Source organism: Dendrobates tinctorius, unplaced genomic scaffold (assembly GCF_039654945.1).
Source record: "Dendrobates tinctorius isolate UK_male_01 unplaced genomic scaffold, ASM3965494v1 ptg000060l, whole genome shotgun sequence".
NCBI lineage: Eukaryota > Metazoa > Chordata > Amphibia > Anura > Dendrobatidae > Dendrobates > Dendrobates tinctorius.
In genome coordinates, this window is record NW_027361728.1 from 23,391,645 (window position 1) to 23,415,126 (window position 23,482).

Here is a 23,482-nt window from a genome sequence, read left to right on the forward strand (position 1 = left end):
GGTTTAGCCTCCACACATTGCCTGACCAGCAAGCATAGATGAAGGGCAATGCAGGTTCAGATACAGGTGCACAATTAAATAAAGCTTGGGGCAGGGTGGGGCTGCTGTGTATGTGTGCACAGCAGCCTAGATCCATCACAGTGAACACAGAAAAAATGGCGAACACAACCCAGCGCGCACGGCAACAGTGGTGGTCAGCCACATACCAATGTACAAAAAAAGAGAAGCCAGCGTTGCCAAGGTCAGAACGCATAACATAAAGTACATTTGCACATAACATCTAACTGTATTCAAAATGAGATATTTAGCAAAAAAATTGAAACGTTTTGTTTTTCGATATTAGTATTTCACAAAAAAATCATTTGACATTTTGATACCCCATGCAAAAAATATCAAAGTTACCTTTCCAGGAAGCATTAATTATTTGTCAACCAATTTTCATTAAGTTGTCAGTAATTTTGACTAGGAAATGGCTGAAAACAATGTTAAAAGCTTGACAGAAGAGGATTTATATTTGCAAGTAATTTTTTGGGGAATTTAAAAGAAATGAACTTAACAACACCAGCCAAAGATGTAATGGTCATATGGGTCACCACTAGAGTTGAGCGATACCGTCCGATACTTCAAAGTATCGGATCGGAATGGATCGGCCGATCTTAAAAAAAAGTATCGGTATCGCCGATTCCGATACCGGAAGTCCCATTCAAGTCTATGGGACTTCCGGTATCGGAATAAGAAAAATCCTGTTTTTCCCTTGTACAGCCTCTCTGGGGTCTGTACGGGCCTTTCGGGGGGCTGTGCCGGCCTGCCAGGGGGTCTGTGCAGGCTCCGGTGGTCTGTGCCGGCCTGCCGGGGGGCTGTGCCGGCCTGCCAGGGGGGCTGTGCAGGCTCCGGTGGGCTGTGCCGGCCTGCCGGGGGGCTGTGCCGGCCTGCCGGGGGGCTGTGCAGGCTTCGGGGGTCTGTGCAGGCATCGTCCGATGGGACTACAAGTCCCATCGGGCGATGCCTGCTACCATGACAGTGATTGACACATTAGCCAATGATGGGACAGTAGTAGTCCCATCATCCGGCTAATGTGTTGAATGTAAAAAAAAAAAAAAAATTACATGCTACATACATACAACATGCATACTACATACATGCTACATTCATACTACATACTACATACATGCTACATTCATACTACATATATACTACATGCAACATACATACTACATATATACTACATGCAACATACATACTACATATATACTACATGCATGCAACATGCATACTACATATATACTACATGCATGCAACATGCATACTACATATATACTACATGCTACATACATACTACATATATGCTACATACATACTACATATATACTACATGCATGCTACATACATACTACATACATACTACATATATGCTACATACATACTACATATATACTACATGCATGCTACATACATACTGCATGCTACATACATACTACATATATACTACATGCATGCTACATACATACTACATATATACTACATGCAACCTACATATATAGTACATGCATGCAACATGCATACTACATATATACTACATGCTACATACATACTACATATATGCTACATGCATACTACATATATACTACATGCATGCTACATACATACTACATACATACTACATATATGCTACATACATACTACATATATACTACATGCATGCTACATACATACTGCATGCTACATACATACTACATATATACTACATGCATGCTACATACATACTACATGCTACATACATACTACATACATACTACATACATACTACATGCTACATACATACTACATATATGCTACATACATACTACATATATACTACATGCATGCTACATACATACTACATGCTACATACATACCACATATATACTACATACATACTACATGCATGCTACATGCTACATACATACCACATACATACTACATACATACTACATACATACTACATGCTACATACATACTACATATATACTACATGCATGCTACATACATACTACATGCTACATACATACTACATATATACTACATGCATGCTACATACATACTGCATGCTACATGCATGCTACATACATACTACATACATACTACATGCTACATACATACCACATATATACTACATACTACATACAATACATTCATACAATACATACATAGACATACAGTACATATAACATAGAGTAACATACTTACCAATACTTGTCACATTGTTCCCCGAAGCCATTGTCTTTTACGGAATAAATATTAACATAACAAACCACAAAAATACTCACCCACGATCCGAAGCAGTCCACGAGTGTGTCCCACGACGATCTTGGGTAGAGAACTGCAGCATCAGCTGTTGCTGCGTTCTCTACGGGCTGCAGGAATCCAATGACGGAAGGTAGGTATCCTTCCGCACTGTATTCCTCCGCCACTTAAAAAAAAAAAAGTCCCTAGTCTCACTTTATGCCATTGCTGTGTGGGAAATTCCCACGCAGCAATGGCATAAAGTGAGACTAGGGACTTTTTTTTTTTAAGTGGCGGAGGAATACAGTGCGGAAGGATACCTACCTTCCGTCATTGGATTCCTGCAGCCCGTAGAGAACGGCAGCAACAGCTGATGCTGCAGTTCTCTACCCAAGATCGTCGTGGGACACACTCGTGGACTGCTTCGGATCGTGGGTGAGTATTTTTGTGGTTTGTTATGTTAATATTTATTCCGTAAAAGACAATGGCTTCGGGGAACAATGTGACAAGTATTGGTAAGTATGTTACTCTATGTTATATGTACTGTATGTCTATGTATGTATTGTATGAATGTATTGTATGTAGTATGTATGTAGTCTATATGTGGTATGTATGTAGTATGTATGTAGTATGTATGTAGCATGCATGTAGCATGCAGTATGTATGTAGCATGCATGTAGTATGTATGTAGCATGTAGTATGTATGTAGCATGCATGTAGTATGTATGTAGTATGTATGTAGTATGTATGTAGTATATATGTAGCATGTAGTATGTATGTAGCATGCATGTAGTATATATGTAGTATGTATGTAGTATGTATGTAGTATGTATGTAGTATGTATGTAGTATATATGTGTTATGTATGTAGTATGTATGTAGTATGTATGTAGTATATATGTGGTATGTATGTAGTATGTATGTAGTATGTATGTAGTATGTATGTAGCATGTAGTATGTATGTAGTATATATGTAGTATGTATGTAGTATGTATGTAGCATGCATGTAGTATATATGTAGTATGTATGTAGTATGTATGTAGTATATATGTGTTATGTATGTAGTATGTATGTAGTATATATGTGGTATGTATGTGGTATGTATGTAGTATGTATGTAGTATGTATGTAGTATGTATGTAGCATGTAGTATGTATGTAGCATGCATGTAGTATGTATGTAGTATTTTTTTTTTTTTTTTTTTTTTTTTTAACATTTAACACATTAGCCGGATGATGGGACTACTACTGTCCCATCATTGGCTAATGTGTCAATCACTGTCATGGTAGCAGGCATCGCCAGATGGGACTTGTAGTCCCATCGGACGATGCTTGCACAGACCCCCGGACATCAGCACAGCCCCCCCGGCAGGCCGGCACAGCCCCCCGGCAGGCCGGCACAGACCCCCACAGGGTGCACAGACCACCGGCAGGCCGGCACAGCCCCCCCGGCAGGCCGGTACAGACCCCCACAGGGTGCACAGACCACCGGCAGGTCGGCACAGCCCCCCGGCAGGCCGGTACAGACCCCCACAGGGTGCACAGACCACCGGCAGGCCGGCACAGCCCCCCGGCAGGCCGGTACAGACCCCGGGCAGTCCACACAGCCCCCCGGCAGGCCGGCACAGCCCCCCGGCAGGCCGGCAGAGACCCCCGGAAGGCCCGAAATGACGGCGCATCATGATGCGCACACACCGCGCATCATGATGACGTCAGGCTGTCAATCAACTTTGAACTTCCGATTCCGATGCCGACTTCCGATATTGAAAAAATATCGGAAGTCGGTATCGGAATTCCGATACAGCAAGTATCGGCCGATACCCGATACTTGCGGTATCGGAATGCTCAACACTAGTCACCACCTATTCTTAAGTATCAAAGCAGATCTATGACTAGATTCCATAATACAGATATACATATACCTTAAAATAATGATGTCTTACAGTTGGAGACTTGGTGTACTTTGCTAATACATTCAAAAAGGCTTTCTTATTCTGAAATCAAAGTGACAGAGTCCAGCTAAAAAGTATTAGAGCTCATGGGTTCAAATGTATTCAATCTCTACCCACTCAGCCTGACTGAAAGCTGCAGCAAGAATGCTATGTAATAAGGAATGACACTGTACATAGCAAGAGACAATGCTATGTAATTAGGGGACACTGTTGTACATAACAAGGAAGGATGCTATCTAATAAGGAGTGGTGCTATACATAATGAGAGGATGCTATGTAATAAGGAAATGGTGCTGTACATAACAAGAGAGGATGCTAAGTAATAAGGGATGACACTGTACATAACAAGAGAGGAAGCTACATAAGTAAGGGATGACATTGTACATAACAAGAGAGGATTCTATGTAATAATGGATGGTTCTGTACATAACAAGAGGATGCCATTTAATAAGGTAACAGTGCTGTTCATATCAAGAGAGGATGCTATGTAATAACGGATGGTGCTGTACATAACAAGCGAAGATGCTATGTAATAAGGGATGGTGCTGCAAATAAGAGAGGATGCTATGTAATAAGGGATGGTGCTGTACATAACAAGAGAAGATGCTATGTAGTAAGAAATGGTGCTGCAAATAAGAGAGTATGCTATGTAATAAGGGATGGTGCTGTATATAATAAGAGAGGATGCTATATAATAAGGGATGGCACTGTAGATAACCAGATAGGATGCTATGTAATAAGCGATGGTGCCATGTATAATAAGACAGAAAACTATGTAATTTATGTAATAAGGGACGGCTCTACACATTGTGAGCTGAGGGAGGAAGGACTGATGAGCCGTCAATCAGGTTAAGTGGGTAGAGACTGAGTTTAAACATTTAGAAAGGATTATGCAGCTACTGTGACATTACCAAAGTAAGTACACCAGCCACATCAGGTCTAAGAGATATGCTAACAATGTATGCACATTGTAATCTTTACTATAAAGTTGCGTACAGTTTTTTAAATGTTAACAGAAGATGACACAGTGCAGATCCAGAACTGTGTTTATTACTGTGCATCTCTATTCATATGTATTATATTGCATTTGTTCCGTACATTACAGAAGCTCCAGCTTTCACTTATCAGGTGTTGTACCTCTAGTCAGCAGTGACTAATTGTTGTAAGTAGTGCATTGTTCTTCTCTATGCCAATCTTACTTTTTATACCTACTGCCACATTGTGGTTAATGTTTTTAAAGACACCATAGAAGAAACTGACAAATAAATTGCAAAATGAGTTAAAGATTTCATTATATCTTTCCTAGTCAGACACAGAATTTTGGGATAAGATGCAAGCTGAATGGGAAGAAATGGCAAGACGTAACTGGATTTCTGATAACTCAAGCTCATCCAATCCACCTGGAACATCTTCCAAAGAAACCGTACGTACATTGTAGGCACTGATTCTATGGCAGATCACAAAAGGCTCATGTGAACTGCTCATGCTTAGTGGTGGTCATTTTTGTGTAATATGGCAGTCTTAGAGGCGGCCATGGCTTGATTACATAGCTGCCCACAACATTCAGCGACGAGGAAAGCTGTATACTTTTACTGTGGATTTAAAACCATTATTGTATAGAGTGAATATTCCAGTGAATCTGCAGATTTGCAACAAGATCAGTAGTGGAAAGAATCCAGCAGCAATGAACTCTAGAACAGGCTAGGCTTTGCCAAATCTACCAAAAAGAAAACAGTAAGAAATTGGTCACCTGATATAGACAGACAGATAGATAGATGTTTGCTACAGTATAATTTGCATTTAAATGGGTATTCCCATCTCCAAGTTCCTATCCCAGCATGTAGTAGGTGTGCTAATAATAACATTAGCAAATACCTCCAATTAGAAATCTAGTATAGTTCTTCTGATTCACTGTGTCGCTTACCCCTTGTGTAGGGCATTGCAGTAGCTCAGGTATCCATGGTTACAACCACTGATATGATGAAATTTAGTTAGTTGTTGTGGTTGTAACTATGGATACCTAACCTACTGCAAGGCCAGGCACAAGGGGTAAGCGACATTGTGAATCAGAAGAACTATACTACATTTCTAATTGGAGGTATTTGCTAATGTTATTATTATTACATCTACTACATATTGAGATAAGATCTTGAACATGGGAACACCCCTTTATGTCTCAATTTATTGTTCACATAAAAAGTTAAATAAACTATGTAATTCCTATTATTCTGGTCCAGGGTTACTATTTCCATATGGAGAACCCATTTAGAGAGTGTTCTGTAGCCTTTGAAGAAGGAATGAAGAAACTGAAAGAAGGGGATTTACCGGTGACCATCCTGTACTTGGAAGCTGCCATTTTACAAGACCCCAATGACGCAGAGGTAGCTAATTTTACATAGCTGTTTCATTATATTAATAGTTTAACAATTGTAATTCTCAAGGTGATACATGCTTTTTTCTAAAGTCTGTAATGTAAAATCCTCCATGCTAATTACACAAAGGATGCTCGTTTAGAAAGCTCAATTAGGCTACAAAGAACGGATTAAAGAATAAAAGCCAATTAGTAACTTAATGTATCGGAAATCATCCTTGTTAATCCACACATTGGAAATTCTATGAAGGATATGCACTACTTTTATACTGGAGATAATTTAAGAGACTTGTCAAGGAAGATTAGTTTGATTAAGCCTTGACATAAGATTTATTTCTCAGGTTCTAAAAAAAATCAATTGCAGTGGTACAAAGCTACTTGGCAGCAGAGGTGCCATCAGTGTAGATACTGAAGTTAAGGGCTTAGTATAATGTATTAGCTAACAATTGTCAGTCAGATGTCAACTGCCAAAGAAGGACCACTACATGATACTCATGTAGGTACATGGGAATGGTCAGGAATCCTTTTTTGATCCCACTCATATGTCAGGGATTTACTTGTATATTCCACTTTTCCGTTCCGGTTAGGAACTTGCAGCTGTCTGGTACCCCCTTTGCCCTCAGGTTAGTCAGGGAACCTAGGATAAATAGTCGCCAGAAAGGCTGCCTGGTCATGTACTGGCTATTGGGCAGTGAGGGCAGTATGTATATCCCCAGTCTCAGGCAGGGAATACACACATAAACCTCCGTTTCATCACTGCCAGGGTCTTCCAAATACCCCAGGACAATTTGCTGCCACCAGCTCCTCGTTTGACATTAAAACCAATATCGGGTCAGGAGCCCACCTACAGCGTAGAGCAAGGAAAACAAAACTCGTAAGTTTTATAGACTTACTCAAAAAAATACACGCAGTGTTTACAAAAATATAAAAGATGTTACAAATGAGACAAGATAAAGTATATACAGAAAATTGCAAAATAAAATGGATTAAAATAAGACTTGCATATCTCAGTCAATGGTATGCCATGTGGAGGAAGGGGGAGGGGAACCTTCCCATGGAGGAAGGGGGAGGGGAACCTTCCCAGAACAACGATTCCAAATGCACAGCTCCCTATAGCTGATTCCCCGGGCAAAAGATGACCTCCTAATCGAGCAACCTAGTCTTATACCTTTCCCTGGCTGACCTCACTGGGTGGGTGGAGTTATGGAATGTACTCCCCATTTGAAAATTACTAAAAAACTTCTGTGGGCCATATCTTGGGCTGCGAGGCTCCCAGTGACAACAGGAGTATTATATGTCTCCTTCAAAATTATCTTTCATTTAAGACCAAGCATCTTTTATCTGCGTATTACTGGGAGGCAGATACCCATTTCTTGTGGGCGCACAAGCTATAAAACCCATCCGTGGATAGCTTTAATTATGTAGATTCTAAGTTTCCTGCCTCTATGATTATTATGTGTTATTATATTTGAGTTGGAATGAAAAAAGAGACATGTGCATTTAACCTTTACTTTCCTGCTTGAACCAGACAGACCATGGTCTCACATTACACAAGCTTGTATACCTGGAGGGAGGGACGAGTGGACATTCCAACAGGGGCGAAGAGTTAGGGGGTTGGACACTGCAGCTATGTGCCTGCACATGAGAGCTCAGTGCAGCACGGCACAAACATAATGGGGGAGGGGCAGCACGAACCCTGGAAGTGTACATACCATGAAAAAACACAAAAATTGAGCTTGGTTTGAGATAATACAAATGCAGCGTATAAATGCATGTTGACATTGGCCATAAAACATAAAACCTGCAAAAGAAAAAGTGAGCAAAAACCCTGCTGTAACTAAATAAGTAAAAGCAAAAGTGCATCTAAATAATACAGAGTTTTTAGTAATACTGTTTTTGATCAAAAGTAGCATGAAAGCCATCCCACCACGACAAGGTAACTCTGTTTGGGATAGTCCTACACTGTCTAATATTAAAAACCTTGCTTTGTGTCAAAGTTGACCTCAATGTGTGAACAAGGGCAGACAAAAGGACTGGGTCCCAAACAGTAGACACCAGTCTGGGGAAGCCTTATATACAATTTCCAGCTCAGGAGAGGGAGGCCACACCCCAGCTTGCACAGAATGCAAAAAATACAAAGAAAAAACACAAAAATTGAGCTTGGTTTGAGATAATACAAATGCAGCGTATAAATGCATGTTGACATTGGCCATAAAACATAAAACCTGCAAAAGAAAAAGTGAGCAAAAACCCTGCTGTAACTAAATAAGTAAAAGCAAAAGTGCATCTAAATAATACAGAGTTTTTAGTAATACTGTTTTTGATCAAAAGTAGCATGAAAGCCATCCCACCACGACAAGGTAACTCTGTTCGGGATAGTCCTACACTGTCTAATATTAAAAACCTTGCTTTGTGTCAAAGTTGACCTCAATGTGTGAACAAGGGCAGACAAAAGGACTGGGTCCCAAACAGTAGACACCAGTCTGGGGAAGCCTTATATACAATTTCCAGCTCAGGAGAGGGAGGCCACACCCCAGCTTGCACAGAATGCAAAAAATACAAAGAAAAAACACAAAAATTGAGCTTGGTTTGAGATAATACAAATGCAGCGTATAAATGCATGTTGACATTGGCCATAAAACATAAAACCTGCAAAAGAAAAAGTGAGCAAAAACCCTGCTGTAACTAAATAAGTAAAAGCAAAAGTGCATCTAAATAATACAGAGTTTTTAGTAATACTGTTTTTGATCAAAAGTAGCATGAAAGCCATCCCACCACGACAAGGTAACTCTGTTCGGGATAGTCCTACACTGTCTAATATTAAAAACCTTGCTTTGTGTCAAAGTTGACCTCAATGTGTGAACAAGGGCAGACAAAAGGACTGGGTCCCAAACAGTAGACACCAGTCTGGGGAAGCCTTATATACAATTTCCAGCTCAGGAGAGGGAGGCCACACCCCAGCTTGCACAGAATGCAAAAAATACAAAGAAAAAACACAAAAATTGAGCTTGGTTTGAGATAATACAAATGCAGCGTATAAATGCATGTTGACATTGGCCATAAAACATAAAACCTGCAAAAGAAAAAGTGAGCAAAAACCCTGCTGTAACTAAATAAGTAAAAGCAAAAGTGCATCTAAATAATACAGAGTTTTTAGTAATACTGTTTTTGATCAAAAGTAGCATGAAAGCCATCCCACCACGACAAGGTAACTCTGTTCGGGATAGTCCTACACTGTCTAATATTAAAAACCTTGCTTTGTGTCAAAGTTGACCTCAATGTGTGAACAAGGGCAGACAAAAGGACTGGGTCCCAAACAGTAGACACCAGTCTGGGGAAGCCTTATATACAATTTCCAGCTCAGAGGGAGGCCACACCCCAGCTTGCACAGAATGCAAAAAATACAAAGAAAAAACACAAAAATTGAGCTTGGTTTGAGATAATACAAATGCAGCGTATAAATGCATGTTGACATTGGCCATAAAACATAAAACCTGCAAAAGAAAAAGTGAGCAAAAACCCTGCTGTAACTAAATAAGTAAAAGCAAAAGTGCATCTAAATAATACAGAGTTTTTAGTAATACTGTTTTTGATCAAAAGTAGCATGAAAGCCATCCCACCACGACAAGGTAACTCTGTTCGGGATAGTCCTACACTGTCTAATATTAAAAACCTTGCTTTGTGTCAAAGTTGACCTCAATGTGTGAACAAGGGCAGACAAAAGGACTGGGTCCCAAACAGTAGACACCAGTCTGGGGAAGCCTTATATACAATTTCCAGCTCAGGAGAGGGAGGCCACACCCCAGCTTGCACAGAATGCAAAAAATACAAAGAAAAAACACAAAAATTGAGCTTGGTTTGAGATAATACAAATGCAGCGTATAAATGCATGTTGACATTGGCCATAAAACATAAAACCTGCAAAAGAAAAAGTGAGCAAAAACCCTGCTGTAACTAAATAAGTAAAAGCAAAAGTGCATCTAAATAATACAGAGTTTTTAGTAATACTGTTTTTGATCAAAAGTAGCATGAAAGCCATCCCACCACGACAAGGTAACTCTGTTCGGGATAGTCCTACACTGTCTAATATTAAAAACCTTGCTTTGTGTCAAAGTTGACCTCAATGTGTGAACAAGGGCAGACAAAAGGACTGGGTCCCAAACAGTAGACACCAGTCTGGGGAAGCCTTATATACAATTTCCAGCTCAGGAGAGGGAGGCCACACCCCAGCTTGCACAGAATGCAAAAAATACAAAGAAAAAACACAAAAATTGAGCTTGGTTTGAGATAATACAAATGCAGCGTATAAATGCATGTTGACATTGGCCATAAAACATAAAACCTGCAAAAGAAAAAGTGAGCAAAAACCCTGCTGTAACTAAATAAGTAAAAGCAAAAGTGCATCTAAATAATACAGAGTTTTTAGTAATACTGTTTTTGATCAAAAGTAGCATGAAAGCCATCCCACCACGACAAGGTAACTCTGTTCGGGATAGTCCTACACTGTCTAATATTAAAAACCTTGCTTTGTGTCAAAGTTGACCTCAATGTGTGAACAAGGGCAGACAAAAGGACTGGGTCCCAAACAGTAGACACCAGTCTGGGGAAGCCTTATATACAATTTCCAGCTCAGGAGAGGGAGGCCACACCCCAGCTTGCACAGAATGCAAAAAATACAAAGAAAAAACACAAAAATTGAGCTTGGTTTGAGATAATACAAATGCAGCGTATAAATGCATGTTGACATTGGCCATAAAACATAAAACCTGCAAAAGAAAAAGTGAGCAAAAACCCTGCTGTAACTAAATAAGTAAAAGCAAAAGTGCATCTAAATAATACAGAGTTTTTAGTAATACTGTTTTTGATCAAAAGTAGCATGAAAGCCATCCCACCACGACAAGGTAACTCTGTTCGGGATAGTCCTACACTGTCTAATATTAAAAACCTTGCTTTGTGTCAAAGTTGACCTCAATGTGTGAACAAGGGCAGACAAAAGGACTGGGTCCCAAACAGTAGACACCAGTCTGGGGAAGCCTTATATACAATTTCCAGCTCAGGAGAGGGAGGCCACACCCCAGCTTGCACAGAATGCAAAAAATACAAAGAAAAAACACAAAAATTGAGCTTGGTTTGAGATAATACAAATGCAGCGTATAAATGCATGTTGACATTGGCCATAAAACATAAAACCTGCAAAAGAAAAAGTGAGCAAAAACCCTGCTGTAACTAAATAAGTAAAAGCAAAAGTGCATCTAAATAATACAGAGTTTTTAGTAATACTGTTTTTGATCAAAAGTAGCATGAAAGCCATCCCACCACGACAAGGTAACTCTGTTCGGGATAGTCCTACACTGTCTAATATTAGACAGTGTAGGACTATCCCGAACAGAGTTACCTTGTCGTGGTGGGATGGCTTTCATGCTACTTTTGATCAAAAACAGTATTACTAAAAACTCTGTATTATTTAGATGCACTTTTGCTTTTACTTATTTAGTTACAGCAGGGTTTTTGCTCACTTTTTCTTTTGCAGGTTTTATGTTTTATGGCCAATGTCAACATGCATTTATACGCTGCATTTGTATTATCTCAAACCAAGCTCAATTTTTGTGTTTTTTCTTTGTATTTTTTGCATTCTGTGCAAGCTGGGGTGTGGCCTCCCTCTCCTGAGCTGGAAATTGTATATAAGGCTTCCCCAGACTGGTGTCTACTGTTTGGGACCCAGTCCTTTTGTCTGCCCTTGTTCACACATTGAGGTCAACTTTGACACAAAGCAAGGTTTTTAATATTAGACAGTGTAGGACTATCCCGAACAGAGTTACCTTGTCGTGGTGGGATGGCTTTCATGCTACTTTTGATCAAAAACAGTATTACTAAAAACTCTGTATTATTTAGATGCACTTTTGCTTTTACTTATTTAGTTACAGCAGGGTTTTTGCTCACTTTTTCTTTTGCAGGTTTTATGTTTTATGGCCAATGTCAACATGCATTTATACGCTGCATTTGTATTATCTCAAACCAAGCTCAATTTTTGTGTTTTTTCTTTGTATTTTTTGCATTCTGTGCAAGCTGGGGTGTGGCCTCCCTCTCCTGAGCTGGAAATTGTATATAAGGCTTCCCCAGACTGGTGTCTACTGTTTGGGACCCAGTCCTTTTGTCTGCCCTTGTTCACACATTGAGGTCAACTTTGACACAAAGCAAGGTTTTTAATATTAGACAGTGTAGGACTATCCCGAACAGAGTTACCTTGTCGTGGTGGGATGGCTTTCATGCTACTTTTGATCAAAAACAGTATTACTAAAAACTCTGTATTATTTAGATGCACTTTTGCTTTTACTTATTTAGTTACAGCAGGGTTTTTGCTCACTTTTTCTTTTGCAGGTTTTATGTTTTATGGCCAATGTCAACATGCATTTATACGCTGCATTTGTATTATCTCAAACCAAGCTCAATTTTTGTGTTTTTTCTTTGTATTTATTGCATTCTGTGCAAGCTGGGGTGTGGCCTCCCTCTCCTGAGCTGGAAATTGTATATAAGGCTTCCCCAGACTGGTGTCTACTGTTTGGGACCCAGTCCTTTTGTCTGCCCTTGTTCACACATTGAGGTCAACTTTGACACAAAGCAAGGTTTTTAATATTAGACAGTGTAGGACTATCCCGAACAGAGTTACCTTGTCGTGGTGGGATGGCTTTCATGCTACTTTTGATCAAAAACAGTATTACTAAAAACTCTGTATTATTTAGATGCACTTTTGCTTTTACTTATTTAGTTACAGCAGGGTTTTTGCTCACTTTTTCTTTTGCAAGTGTACATACCATGTAAAACATATTCATATTTTCCTGACAGGAATGAATGTTATTTAATTCATAAAGAGGGTTTCCACTCTAAGATCGTTTTCCCAAATGTGCTTTAATCTGCATTATATCATTATAATCTTCTCTTCATCTCTAAACTCCTGGAACGCCTGGTCCACACCCGTCTTATCCGCTATCTCTCAGATAACTCTCTCTTTGACCCTCTCCAATCTGGTTTCCGCTCTTTACACTCTACTGAAACTGCCCTCACTAAAGTCTCTAATGATCTTCTAACAGCTAAAGCTAATGGTCACTACTCCATGCTAATTCTGTTGGATCTCTCTGCAGCATTCGACACTGTGGATCATCAGCTCCTCCTCACTATGCTCCGTTCCATTGGCCTCAAGGACACCGTTCTCTCTTGGTTCTCCTCCTATCTCTCTGACCGCTCCTTTACTGTATCTTTTGCTGGCTCCTCCTCCTCTCATCTTCCCCTTACTGTTGGGGTTCCTCAAGGATCAGTTCTAGGCCCCCTCCTCTTCTCTTTGCATACTGCCCCTATTGGTCAAGCAATCAGTAGATTTGGGTTCCAGTACCATCTCTATGCCGATGACACCTAATTATACACTTCTCCTGATATCACGCCTGCCTTTTTTTGAAAACACCAGTGATTGTGTTACACCGCTCCGCCATACTCACCCGGCCTCCGCTCCCACGCTGCAGTCGCCCTCCGCTCCCACGCCGCAGCCTCTCTCCACCCGACGGCCGCGGCGGTCACCTGAGACAGGCCCGCGACCGATGCCTTCCCTGCATGCTATGCACATGCGCCATAGGCCGCGGCCGCGCCTCCTTCCTGCTTCTTATGCTCCGGCTGTGCCCTGACCCGGAAGCACCTTTGTACCAATGGCTGACCAGACGGGGCCATATCAGGCCGCTTCCCCCTGAGGGAGGCGCCTGATCGTTGTGTTTCCTGACACTCTGGCCTCGCTCCATCGTGCACACTCTGCTCCTGCAGTTCCAGTCTCGGCTGCTCCTCACAGCAGCTTCTCAGTTCTGCTATCAGTGCTCCTGTCGTCCTACTCCAGTCCTGCCTTCAGTGTTCCTGTCGTCCTACTCCAGTCCTGCCTTCAGTGTTCCTGCCTTCCTACTCCAGTCCTGCCTTCAGTGCTCCTGCCGTCCTACTCCAGTCTCAGTCTTACTCCGGTCCATCCTGAGCCGCCCCTCTCGGTACCTGCTACCGTGGTACTCGAACCCCTGGGCCTGCTCCTAACGGTCCCTGTATAGGGGTCGGTTCCACCTGGCAGCTCGCCCGGGGTCCCTCGGTGCCACGGTCCAGAGGGTCCACTCTCGGAGTTTCCCGCTCCAGACCACCCGCGCTAACAGTACGATCAGGCCATGGACTCCGCCGGTACTACGGCTGCTACCAAGAAAGAGTTGCTATTCCTACGGGAGAATCAGGGGCGCATTATGTCAGTCATGAAGTCGATGGACACCCGTTTGTCGGCCTTACAGGTGGCCGATCCTGGTAATGCCACTCAGCTGGCCAGTCTCCAACAGGAGCTGGGTCAGCAGCAAGATACTCAAACCCACATTTTGTCCTACATGGTCTCCTTTGATAGTCGCTTGTCGGCCCTCCAGGCTGCCACTGCAGTGCTGACTCCTCCCCCTGCATCTACTGCTCCTCTGACGCCCCGCCTCGCCAAGCCGCCTCGTTTCACCGGGGATCCCAAGCTCTGTAGGGGGTTCTTAAATCAGTGTAGTCTCCACTTTGAATGGCTGCCGCAGCAATATCCCTCAGACCGGGCCAAAGTGGCCTTCATCATGTCCCATCTGGAGGGAGAGGCCCTGTCTTGGGTAAACCCGCTCTAGGAACGTGACGACCCGGTCGTTTCGAGTCTCCCGGTTTTCCTGGATACGTTTCGTAAGGTTTTCGATGAGCCGGGTCGGTTAGCCTCTCTCACTGAGTCACTCTTTAACTTACACCAGGGCCCTCTCACGGTCGGACAGTACGCTATTCGCTTTCGCACTATTTCCTCCGAGCTCGGCTGGAATAACGAAGCTTTGGTGGGGGCATTCTGGCGCAGTCTTTCTAGTAAAATAAAGGATGAACTCGCAGGTCGAGATACCCCGTCCACCTTAGAGGATCTTATCTCGCTGGCTACGCGCATTGACCTGCGCCTCCTGGAGCGCGCTCGGGAGTCAGCGAGAGACAGGCGCTCCTCCAGGTCAGTTTCTCCTTCCACCCAGTCTGCCAGCTCCCGTTCAGTCAGATCCTCTTCCCTCTCTTCGGGTGAGCCCATGCAGTTAGATCATCTCAGGTTGCCCGAGTTACGTCAGAGAGAGAGATGGACACAAGGTCTGTGCCTCTATTGCGGTCATTCGTCACACTATATCCGCACCTGTCCTAAGAGACAGGGAAACGACTCCACCTAGGTCAGGTAAGAGAGGCCTTCCTAGGTGACGATGATTCCTCTCAACCCCTTACGATTTCTGTGCTTTTGGTTTAAGGAGGGAGGCGTGGTTCCGAGGTGGCCTACGTGGATTCGGGCTCAGTGGGTAACTTCATTCGGCCGGAAGAGGTAGACAAATACCAAATTCCTGTAGTCACTCTATCTAACCCAATTCAGATTGCCACCGTGGATGGCAAACCGCTACAGGTGACCGTCACCTTGGTCACTGAAGAGGTGGAGTTGCAAATCGGAGCCTTACATCGAGAGAAGATAGCCTTTTACGTTTTACCTAAGCTCTCTCACGCCATTCTACTTGGTCTTCCATGGTTAAGGACTCATCAGCCTGTTCTCGACTGGTCTTCTGGGGAGATACTCCACTGGGGGCACCCGTGCCAAGCTCGCTGTCTGACTCCTGTCCACCTGGCGGCCGCTCCACGGTCACCTCCAGACCTCCCAGGTCTTCCTCCAGCTTACAGCTCCTACGCCGATGTTTTTGATAAGAAGGAAGCGGAGGTCCTTCCTCCACACCGGCCGTTTGACTGCCCAATTGAACTTGTTTCCGGTTCAACCCCTCCAAGGGGCAGAATCTACCCTCTGTCTCCTGCAGAGACCACCGCCATGTCCGAGTACGTCCGAGAGAACCTCGTCAAAGACTTTATACGGAAATCCTCTTAGCCCGCGGGAGCCGGGTTCTTCTTCGTCAAAAAGGAGGACGGAATTCTACGGCCATGCATTGACTATAGGGGCTTGAATGAGATTACCATAAAGAACAGGTACCCTCTTCCACTCATTCCGGAACTGTTTGACCGTCTCCGAGGGGCTCGGGCCTTTACCAAGCTGGACCTCAGAGGAGCCTACAACCTGGTCCGTATCCGTGCAGGTGACGAGTGGAAAACCGCTTTCAACACTCGAGATGGCCATTGCGAGTACCTGGTCATGCCCTTCGGTCTTTGCAATGCTCCTGCAGTCTTTCAAAAGTTCGTCAATGAGATCTTCCGGGATCTCTTGTACTCCTGTGTGGTCGTGTACTTAGACGACATCCTCGTCTTCTCGCTGGACCTCTCGTCCCACAGAAAGAGTGTCCGCCTGGTGCTTCAGCGTCTTCGGGAGAACCGTCTGTATGCGAAGATCGAGAAATGTCTCTTCGAACAGACCTCTCTGCCATTCCTGGGATACATTATCTCCGACGCTGGTCTAAGGATGGATCCCGAGAAGTTGTCTGCCATCCTCAAATGGCCTCGCCCCGTCGGATTAAAGGCGATACAACGATTCCTCGGGTTTGCCAACTATTACCGGCAATTTGTCTCCCACTTCTCCGCGATCACAAGACCCATTTCTGTGCTCACCCGTAAAGGGTCTACTTCCAAGGATTGGTCTCCTGAGGCAGAGGAGGCCTTCCTGACCCTAAAACGGGCTTTCTCCACGGCTCCGGTCCTGCATCGCCCTGTGAGCGATCGACCTTTTGTACTCGAGGTGGACGCTTCCTCGACTGGTGCCGGGGCGGTGCTATCCCAGAGAACCGCCTCCGGTCGCCTGCACCCTTGTGGCTTCTTCTCGAAGGCCTTTTCTCCATCCGAGTGTAACTACTCGATCGGTGACCGGGAACTTTTGGCCATCAAGTTGGCCTTAGAGGAATGGCGCCACCTCCTGGAAGGAGCTGTCCATCCTTTTGTCATCTTCTCGGACCACAAGAATCTGGCCTATCTCCAGTCTGCCCAGAGACTAAACCCTCGCCAGGCCAGATGGTCTTTATTTTTTGCCCAATTTGATTTCGAGCTCCGATTCCGTCCTGGCAACAAGAATTCCAAAGCCGATGCCCTGTCCAGGGTCTTCCAGCCACACGAATCCACGGAGGAACCGTCGCATATCATTGATCCCACAAGGATCATCACCGTGGCTCCGGTGAACTGGCTTACTCCTCCACCTGGCAAGACGCTTGTGCCAGAAAATCTCAAGCGAAAGGTTCTTCTATGGGGGCACTCCTCCAAACTGGCCGGCCATGCCGGAACTAAGAAGACCCTTGACCTTATCAAGCGTCACTACTGGTGGCCCTCACTTCGCCAAGATGTACTCGACTTTGTGGCTTCTTGTCCATCCTGTGCAAAAAACAAAGTGCCACGGAAATCTCCGTCCAGCTTGTTGCTTCCGTTGCCTGTCCCTACGGTTCCTTGGGAGAACATCGCCATGGATTTCATCACTGACCTACCCTGCTCTGCGGGCTGCTCAGTCATTCTGGTGGTGGTGGATCGTTTTTCCAAGATGGCTCACTTCATCCCTCTGCCCGGTCTTCCCTCAACGCCAGAGCTGGCCAAAATCTTAATTCATCAAGTCTTCAGGCTTCATGGACTACCTCGACGCATTGTGTCTGACCGAGGGGTTCAGTTTACCTCCAAGTTCTGGCGTTCGCTTTGTAAGCTCATGAACGTTTCCCTCGACTTCTCCTCGGCCTACCATCCACAGTCCAATGGACAAGTAGAGCGTACTAACCAGACAACGCCCACTAGAACGATTGGGTCAACTTACTCCCCTTGGCAGAGTTCGCTTATAACAACCATGCTGGTGAGTCTTCGGCCAAGTCTCCATTTTTCATTGTTTTTGGCAGACATCCTGGTGTTCCTCTTCCGATAACTCCTGCCTCTGAGGTACCCGCGGCCAATGCCTTGTCCTCGGAATTTTCTAAGATTTGGGCTGAGACCAACACATCACTCAAGAGATCCGCGGATCAGATGAAGAACTATGCAGACAAAAAGAGGTTGGATTCTCCTCCGTATCGTGTTGGCGACAAGGTCTGGCTCTCCTCCAAATTCGTCCGATTAAAACTGCCCTCCTACAAGTTGGGTCCACGCTACATCGGTCCGTTTGAAATTCTGGGACGTATTAATGAAGTCGCCTACAAATTGAGGTTGCCTGCTTCGCTCCGGATCCCGAACACCTTTCACGTCTCTCTCCTGAAGCCTGTGGTGCTGAATCGTTTCCATTCCTCGCTTGATCTTGGTCCTCAGCCGGTGGGTGCCGACGACGTTTTTGAAGTGCAGGACATCCTCGCTGTGAAAAGGGTTAGAGGTAGGACTTTCTTTCTCGTTGATTGGAAGGGTTTTGGTCCTGAGGAGAGATCCTGGGAGCCTCGGGAGAATATTAATGCTCCCCGTATCCTCAAGCGGTTTCTTGTTAACCTCCGGGGGGGGCGGCTTAGGGGAGGGGGTACTGTTACACCGCTCCGCCATACTCACCCGGCCTCCGCTCCCACGCCGCAGTCGCCCTCCGCTCCCACGCCGCAGCCTCTCTCCATCCGACGGCCGCGGCGGTCACCTGAGACAGGCCCGCGACCGATGCCTTCCTTGCATGCTATGCGCATGCGCCATAAGCCGCGGCCGCGTCTCCTTCCTGCTTCTTATGCTCCGGCTGTGCCCTGACCCGGAAGCACCTTTGTACCAATGGCTGACCAGACGGGGCCATATCAGGCCGCTTCCCCCTGAGGGAGGCGCCTGATCGTTGTGTTTCCTGACACTCTGGCCTCGCTCCATCGTGCACACTCTGCTCCTGCAGTTCCAGTCTCGGCTGCTCCTCACAGCAGCTTCTCATTCCTGCTATCAGTGCTCCTGTCGTCCTACTCCAGTCCTGCCTTCAGTGTTCCTGTCGTCCTACTCCAGTCCTGCCTTCAGTGTTCCTGCCTTCCTACTCCAGTCCTGCCTTCAGTGCTCCTGCCGTCCTACTCCAGTCTCAGTCTTACTCCGGTCCATCCTGAGCCGCCCCTCTCGGTACCGGCTACCGTGGTACTCGAACCCCTGGGCCTGCTCCTAACAGTCCCTGTATAGGGGTCGGTTCCACCTGGCAGCTCGCCCGGGGTCCCTCGGTGCCACGGTCCAGAGGGTCCACTCTCGGAGTTTCCCGCTCCTGACCACCCGCGCTAACAGATTGTCTTACTGCTGTCTCTAACATCATGTCCTCCCTCTATCTGAAACAACCTGTCAAAAACTGAACTCCTTGTGTTTTCTCCCTCTATTAACCTACCTATGCCCGACATTGCCATTTCTGTGTGTGTTACTCCCCAGCAACATGCCCGCTGTCTTGGGGTCATACTTGATTCAGAGCTTTCATTCACCCCCCCCCCACATCCGATCATTGGCTCGCTCTTGTTATCTGCACCTCAAAAACATTTCTAGAATTCGACCCTTTCTTACTTTTGACTCTGCAAAAACTCTTACGGTTTCTCTTATTCATTCTCGTCTGGACTATTGTAACTCTCTATTAATCGGTCTCATATTCCTCACCAATCGTTGTACCGATGCCTCTACCTTGTGCCAGTCCTTACACTGGCTACCCATCCACTCCAGAATTCAGTATAAACTTATTACCCTCACCCACAAAACCCTCCATGGCTCAGCACCACCATACATCTCCTCCCTTGTCTCAGCCTACCACCCTACCTGTGCCCTCCGTTCTGCTAATGACCTGAGGTTAACATCCTCATTAATCAGAACCTCCCACTCCCATCTCCAAGACTTTTCAGGAGCCACGCCAATTCTTTGGAATGCACTACCCAGGCTAGTACGATTAATCCCCAAACCCCACAGTTTTAAGCGTGCCTTAAAAACTCATTTGTTCAGTCTGGCCTATCGCCTCAACGCATTAACGTAAATATCCCTGTGTGGCTCATTTCTAAATTTTTTACCATAACCAGGTTCCTTGCATCATGTTCTCACATTCTATTTGCATTTAATAGCCCTCTATGTCTGTACTGTTACATATTTACACTGTTAACTGGTTCATGCAGCAACAGGAACACCCAATTCTTACGCTAGGGAAGGTCCAAACCATAAAAACAATAAAAGCAATTGTTACCATCCACCTTTTGTGTCTCCCCTTTTCCCTTATAGATTGTAAGCTTGTGAGCAAGGCCCTCATTCCTCTTGGTATCTGTTTTGATCTATGTGTTTATTGCTATGCTATGCTGTAATGTCTATTGTCTGTACAAGTCCCCTCTATAATGTAAAGTGCTGCGGAATATGTTGGCCCCTTAGAAATAAAATTATTATTATTATTATCACTTGCTAATGCATTGGTATTATGGGATCAACATCGATGTCTCGCTTATGCTGCTGATACTTGTTTCTTACAGTCTTCTACGCACACTGCACAGCGGTCCTAAAATTTATAGATAATTTGGGGAAAATTAATTTTTTAATTTGAATTTCTCTAATTGTAAGACAGATGGTCATTCCACACCACTTGTCTAATAATTAACATCAATATTATATTGGCGTTATTTTGTAAAGATAAATGTTTTTTCGAGACCAATTTTGTTCTGAATTGACTTTGAGGGGCTTACTAATTAGAATCATCCAAAAAACACCCACCAACTGCTCACGTGAAAATATTCAAAAAGTTATTCAGACATTTTAGAAGAGTCCAATATGGGTCTCAAGTGTGCACCTTGACTCAAGGACAGACTTTATTAGGATGATTTTTAGCCACCATTTCAGGTTTGCAAATGCCCTGAGAAGCTAAAACACAAAAATATGATTTTAGAAGCTAGATCAACCTATGAATTAATAGAGGCGAAGTGGGCATTTTGATCCATAGAATGTGTTAATATCGGGCCATTTTTTAATTTTTATTTATTTTACTCATTTATATTGCGCCATTATTTCTACAGCGCTTTACAGACATTATTGGCACTGTGCTTGATGGGGCTCACAATCTAAATTCCCTATCAGTATGTCTTTGGAATGTGGGAGGAAACCGAAGTACCGGGAGGAAACCCACGCAAACATGGGGAAAACATTGCAGATGTTGTCCTTGGTGAGGCCATGAAGATTAAAACTTGGTTCTTCTCTGCATCCATGGAGCAGTGGGAACCTAGTGTAGGGGTTAAATGTCACCCTAAAAAAAATAATGTACAAAAAAGCATATTTAATGATTTAAATGAATAATAACTATCTGTTCTGACTATTTTATTAAATAAATATATAATTAAATGCCAACATTGTCCAAGAGTGTGATGTAGACGATGGGAAATCTGGAAAAAACACAATTGCATGATTAAAAGCAAAGTTTATTCTTACAGTGCCAGGCTTACTTCTACGTCACCTCTTTATGACCGTGACATAGCAATGCTGTTAGGTGTTGTACATAAATCCATGCTCCAGTAGGGACTAACCTGTACCTTCCTCCCAGGCCCAATATGCAGGAAAAAGCTCCAAAATGTCATTAGCTCTGCTGCATCTACTGGGCTGCACATTGGGTCTGGTGACTGCATAGATTTTGGAGTGAAAAACTGCCAAAAGTATAAATTAAACATGAGCCAACATTAGTTTTGTCATTGTTTTTTGGGTCTCATTTCCATAGAAAACATGGTTTACAGGCTAACCTTATTCTTTCACTTAGGCCTCTTTCACACATCAGGTTTTCGGCGTCAGGCGCGATCCGGCGCTTTTGACTAAAACCGGATCCGGCGAAATGCAATGCCGGATCCGGTTTCCCCCCCATTGACTTGCATTAGAGCCGGATCGAGCCGGATGGCCATGCGTTTCATCCGATTTTCGCCGGATCCGGCAATGTGACGCGATCCGGCGTCTGGAAAAAACGGCTACTGTAACGTTTTTTGTCTCCGGCGAAAAAGCCGGACACGCCGGATCCGGCGTGTCCGGCTTTTTCATACAATGAAAGCCTATGAGCGCCGCAATGCGCCTGATCCGGCGACGGCCGGATCCGGTTTCTTTGGTCTGAGCATGCTCAGTAGCTCTGCCCACAGGACATATATAAAAGCAAGACAATGGGACCCTCAGCCACACCCAACATGCCACCCAAGCCAAGAACCAGGAGCAGGAGAAGGCAGCAGACATCTGCAGCAGCAGCACCATCAGCACCACCCCAAATGGAGCAGCATGCTGAACAATGGGAGGGGAGTCCAGCAGCAGATGAGAGACGGTAATTATCAAATCCCCCATTCCTCCAAACTAGGGCTATGGAATATCAAGATATTCATTGGCCCTTTGTTTCTCTTTATTCAACAGCCGCCCAATAGATGCAGCAGCAGCAGCAATGGCAGCAGCAGAAACACCACCCACAGCCATGGAGTCTGGCCATGAGGAAGACAGCACATCTTCTGGGAGCCCTCCCTCGCATCGTCAGCGTTTGACGGTAAGTTTTTATTTCCAAAATCCATCATCTCTGTAATATATGTGTATTCATTGCCTTTTATTTCAAAACAGGAATCACAAGATGAAGAGGAGCTCCCAGAAGAAGAAGGAAGGGGTGGACAGACACTTGGAGTGGGCTCACAATTGGTAAGTTTTTTGCATCAAACGCAGAAACACAACATCACACTACACACAACACATAGAAAACAATGTTCTGCAGACCACACACAGCAAACAAATGCCTACATCCAAAGACATAACATTTTTTGTTTTCTTCTCTAGTCTTCCCAATCTGGTGCTCGGCCAAGAGGTCCTCGCAGTGCCTCCCAGGGTCGTCGGCGACAGCAACGCGGCGGTCACCAGCGTGTAAGTATAAATATTTTGCTTTGTTTTTTTTGCACTTTTTATTTCATTTCTTTTGTGGAGGCTAATTATGTTATTTTTGTCTTTTTCTTTAACAGCCTTCACAGCGTGCTCCCGACTCTGACGGTGAGGATGGAGGGATTGATGTGGACCG

General features: G+C 44.3%; 1 protein-coding gene across 6 annotated transcripts in view; it reads left to right on the forward strand.

The window, feature by feature from the left end:
- The window catches only part of PEX5L (peroxisomal biogenesis factor 5 like), a 509,080-nt gene that overhangs the window by 456,171 nt on the left and 29,427 nt on the right, over nt 1-23,482 (forward strand). For all 6 annotated transcript variants that reach the window (XM_073578778.1, XM_073578776.1, XM_073578777.1 and 3 more), the window contains 2 exons: nt 5,518-5,634; nt 6,449-6,592. In XM_073578778.1, coding sequence (XP_073434879.1) covers nt 5,518-5,634; nt 6,449-6,592 — 261 coding nt within the window. The remainder of the gene's footprint in view (nt 1-5,517; nt 5,635-6,448; nt 6,593-23,482) is intronic.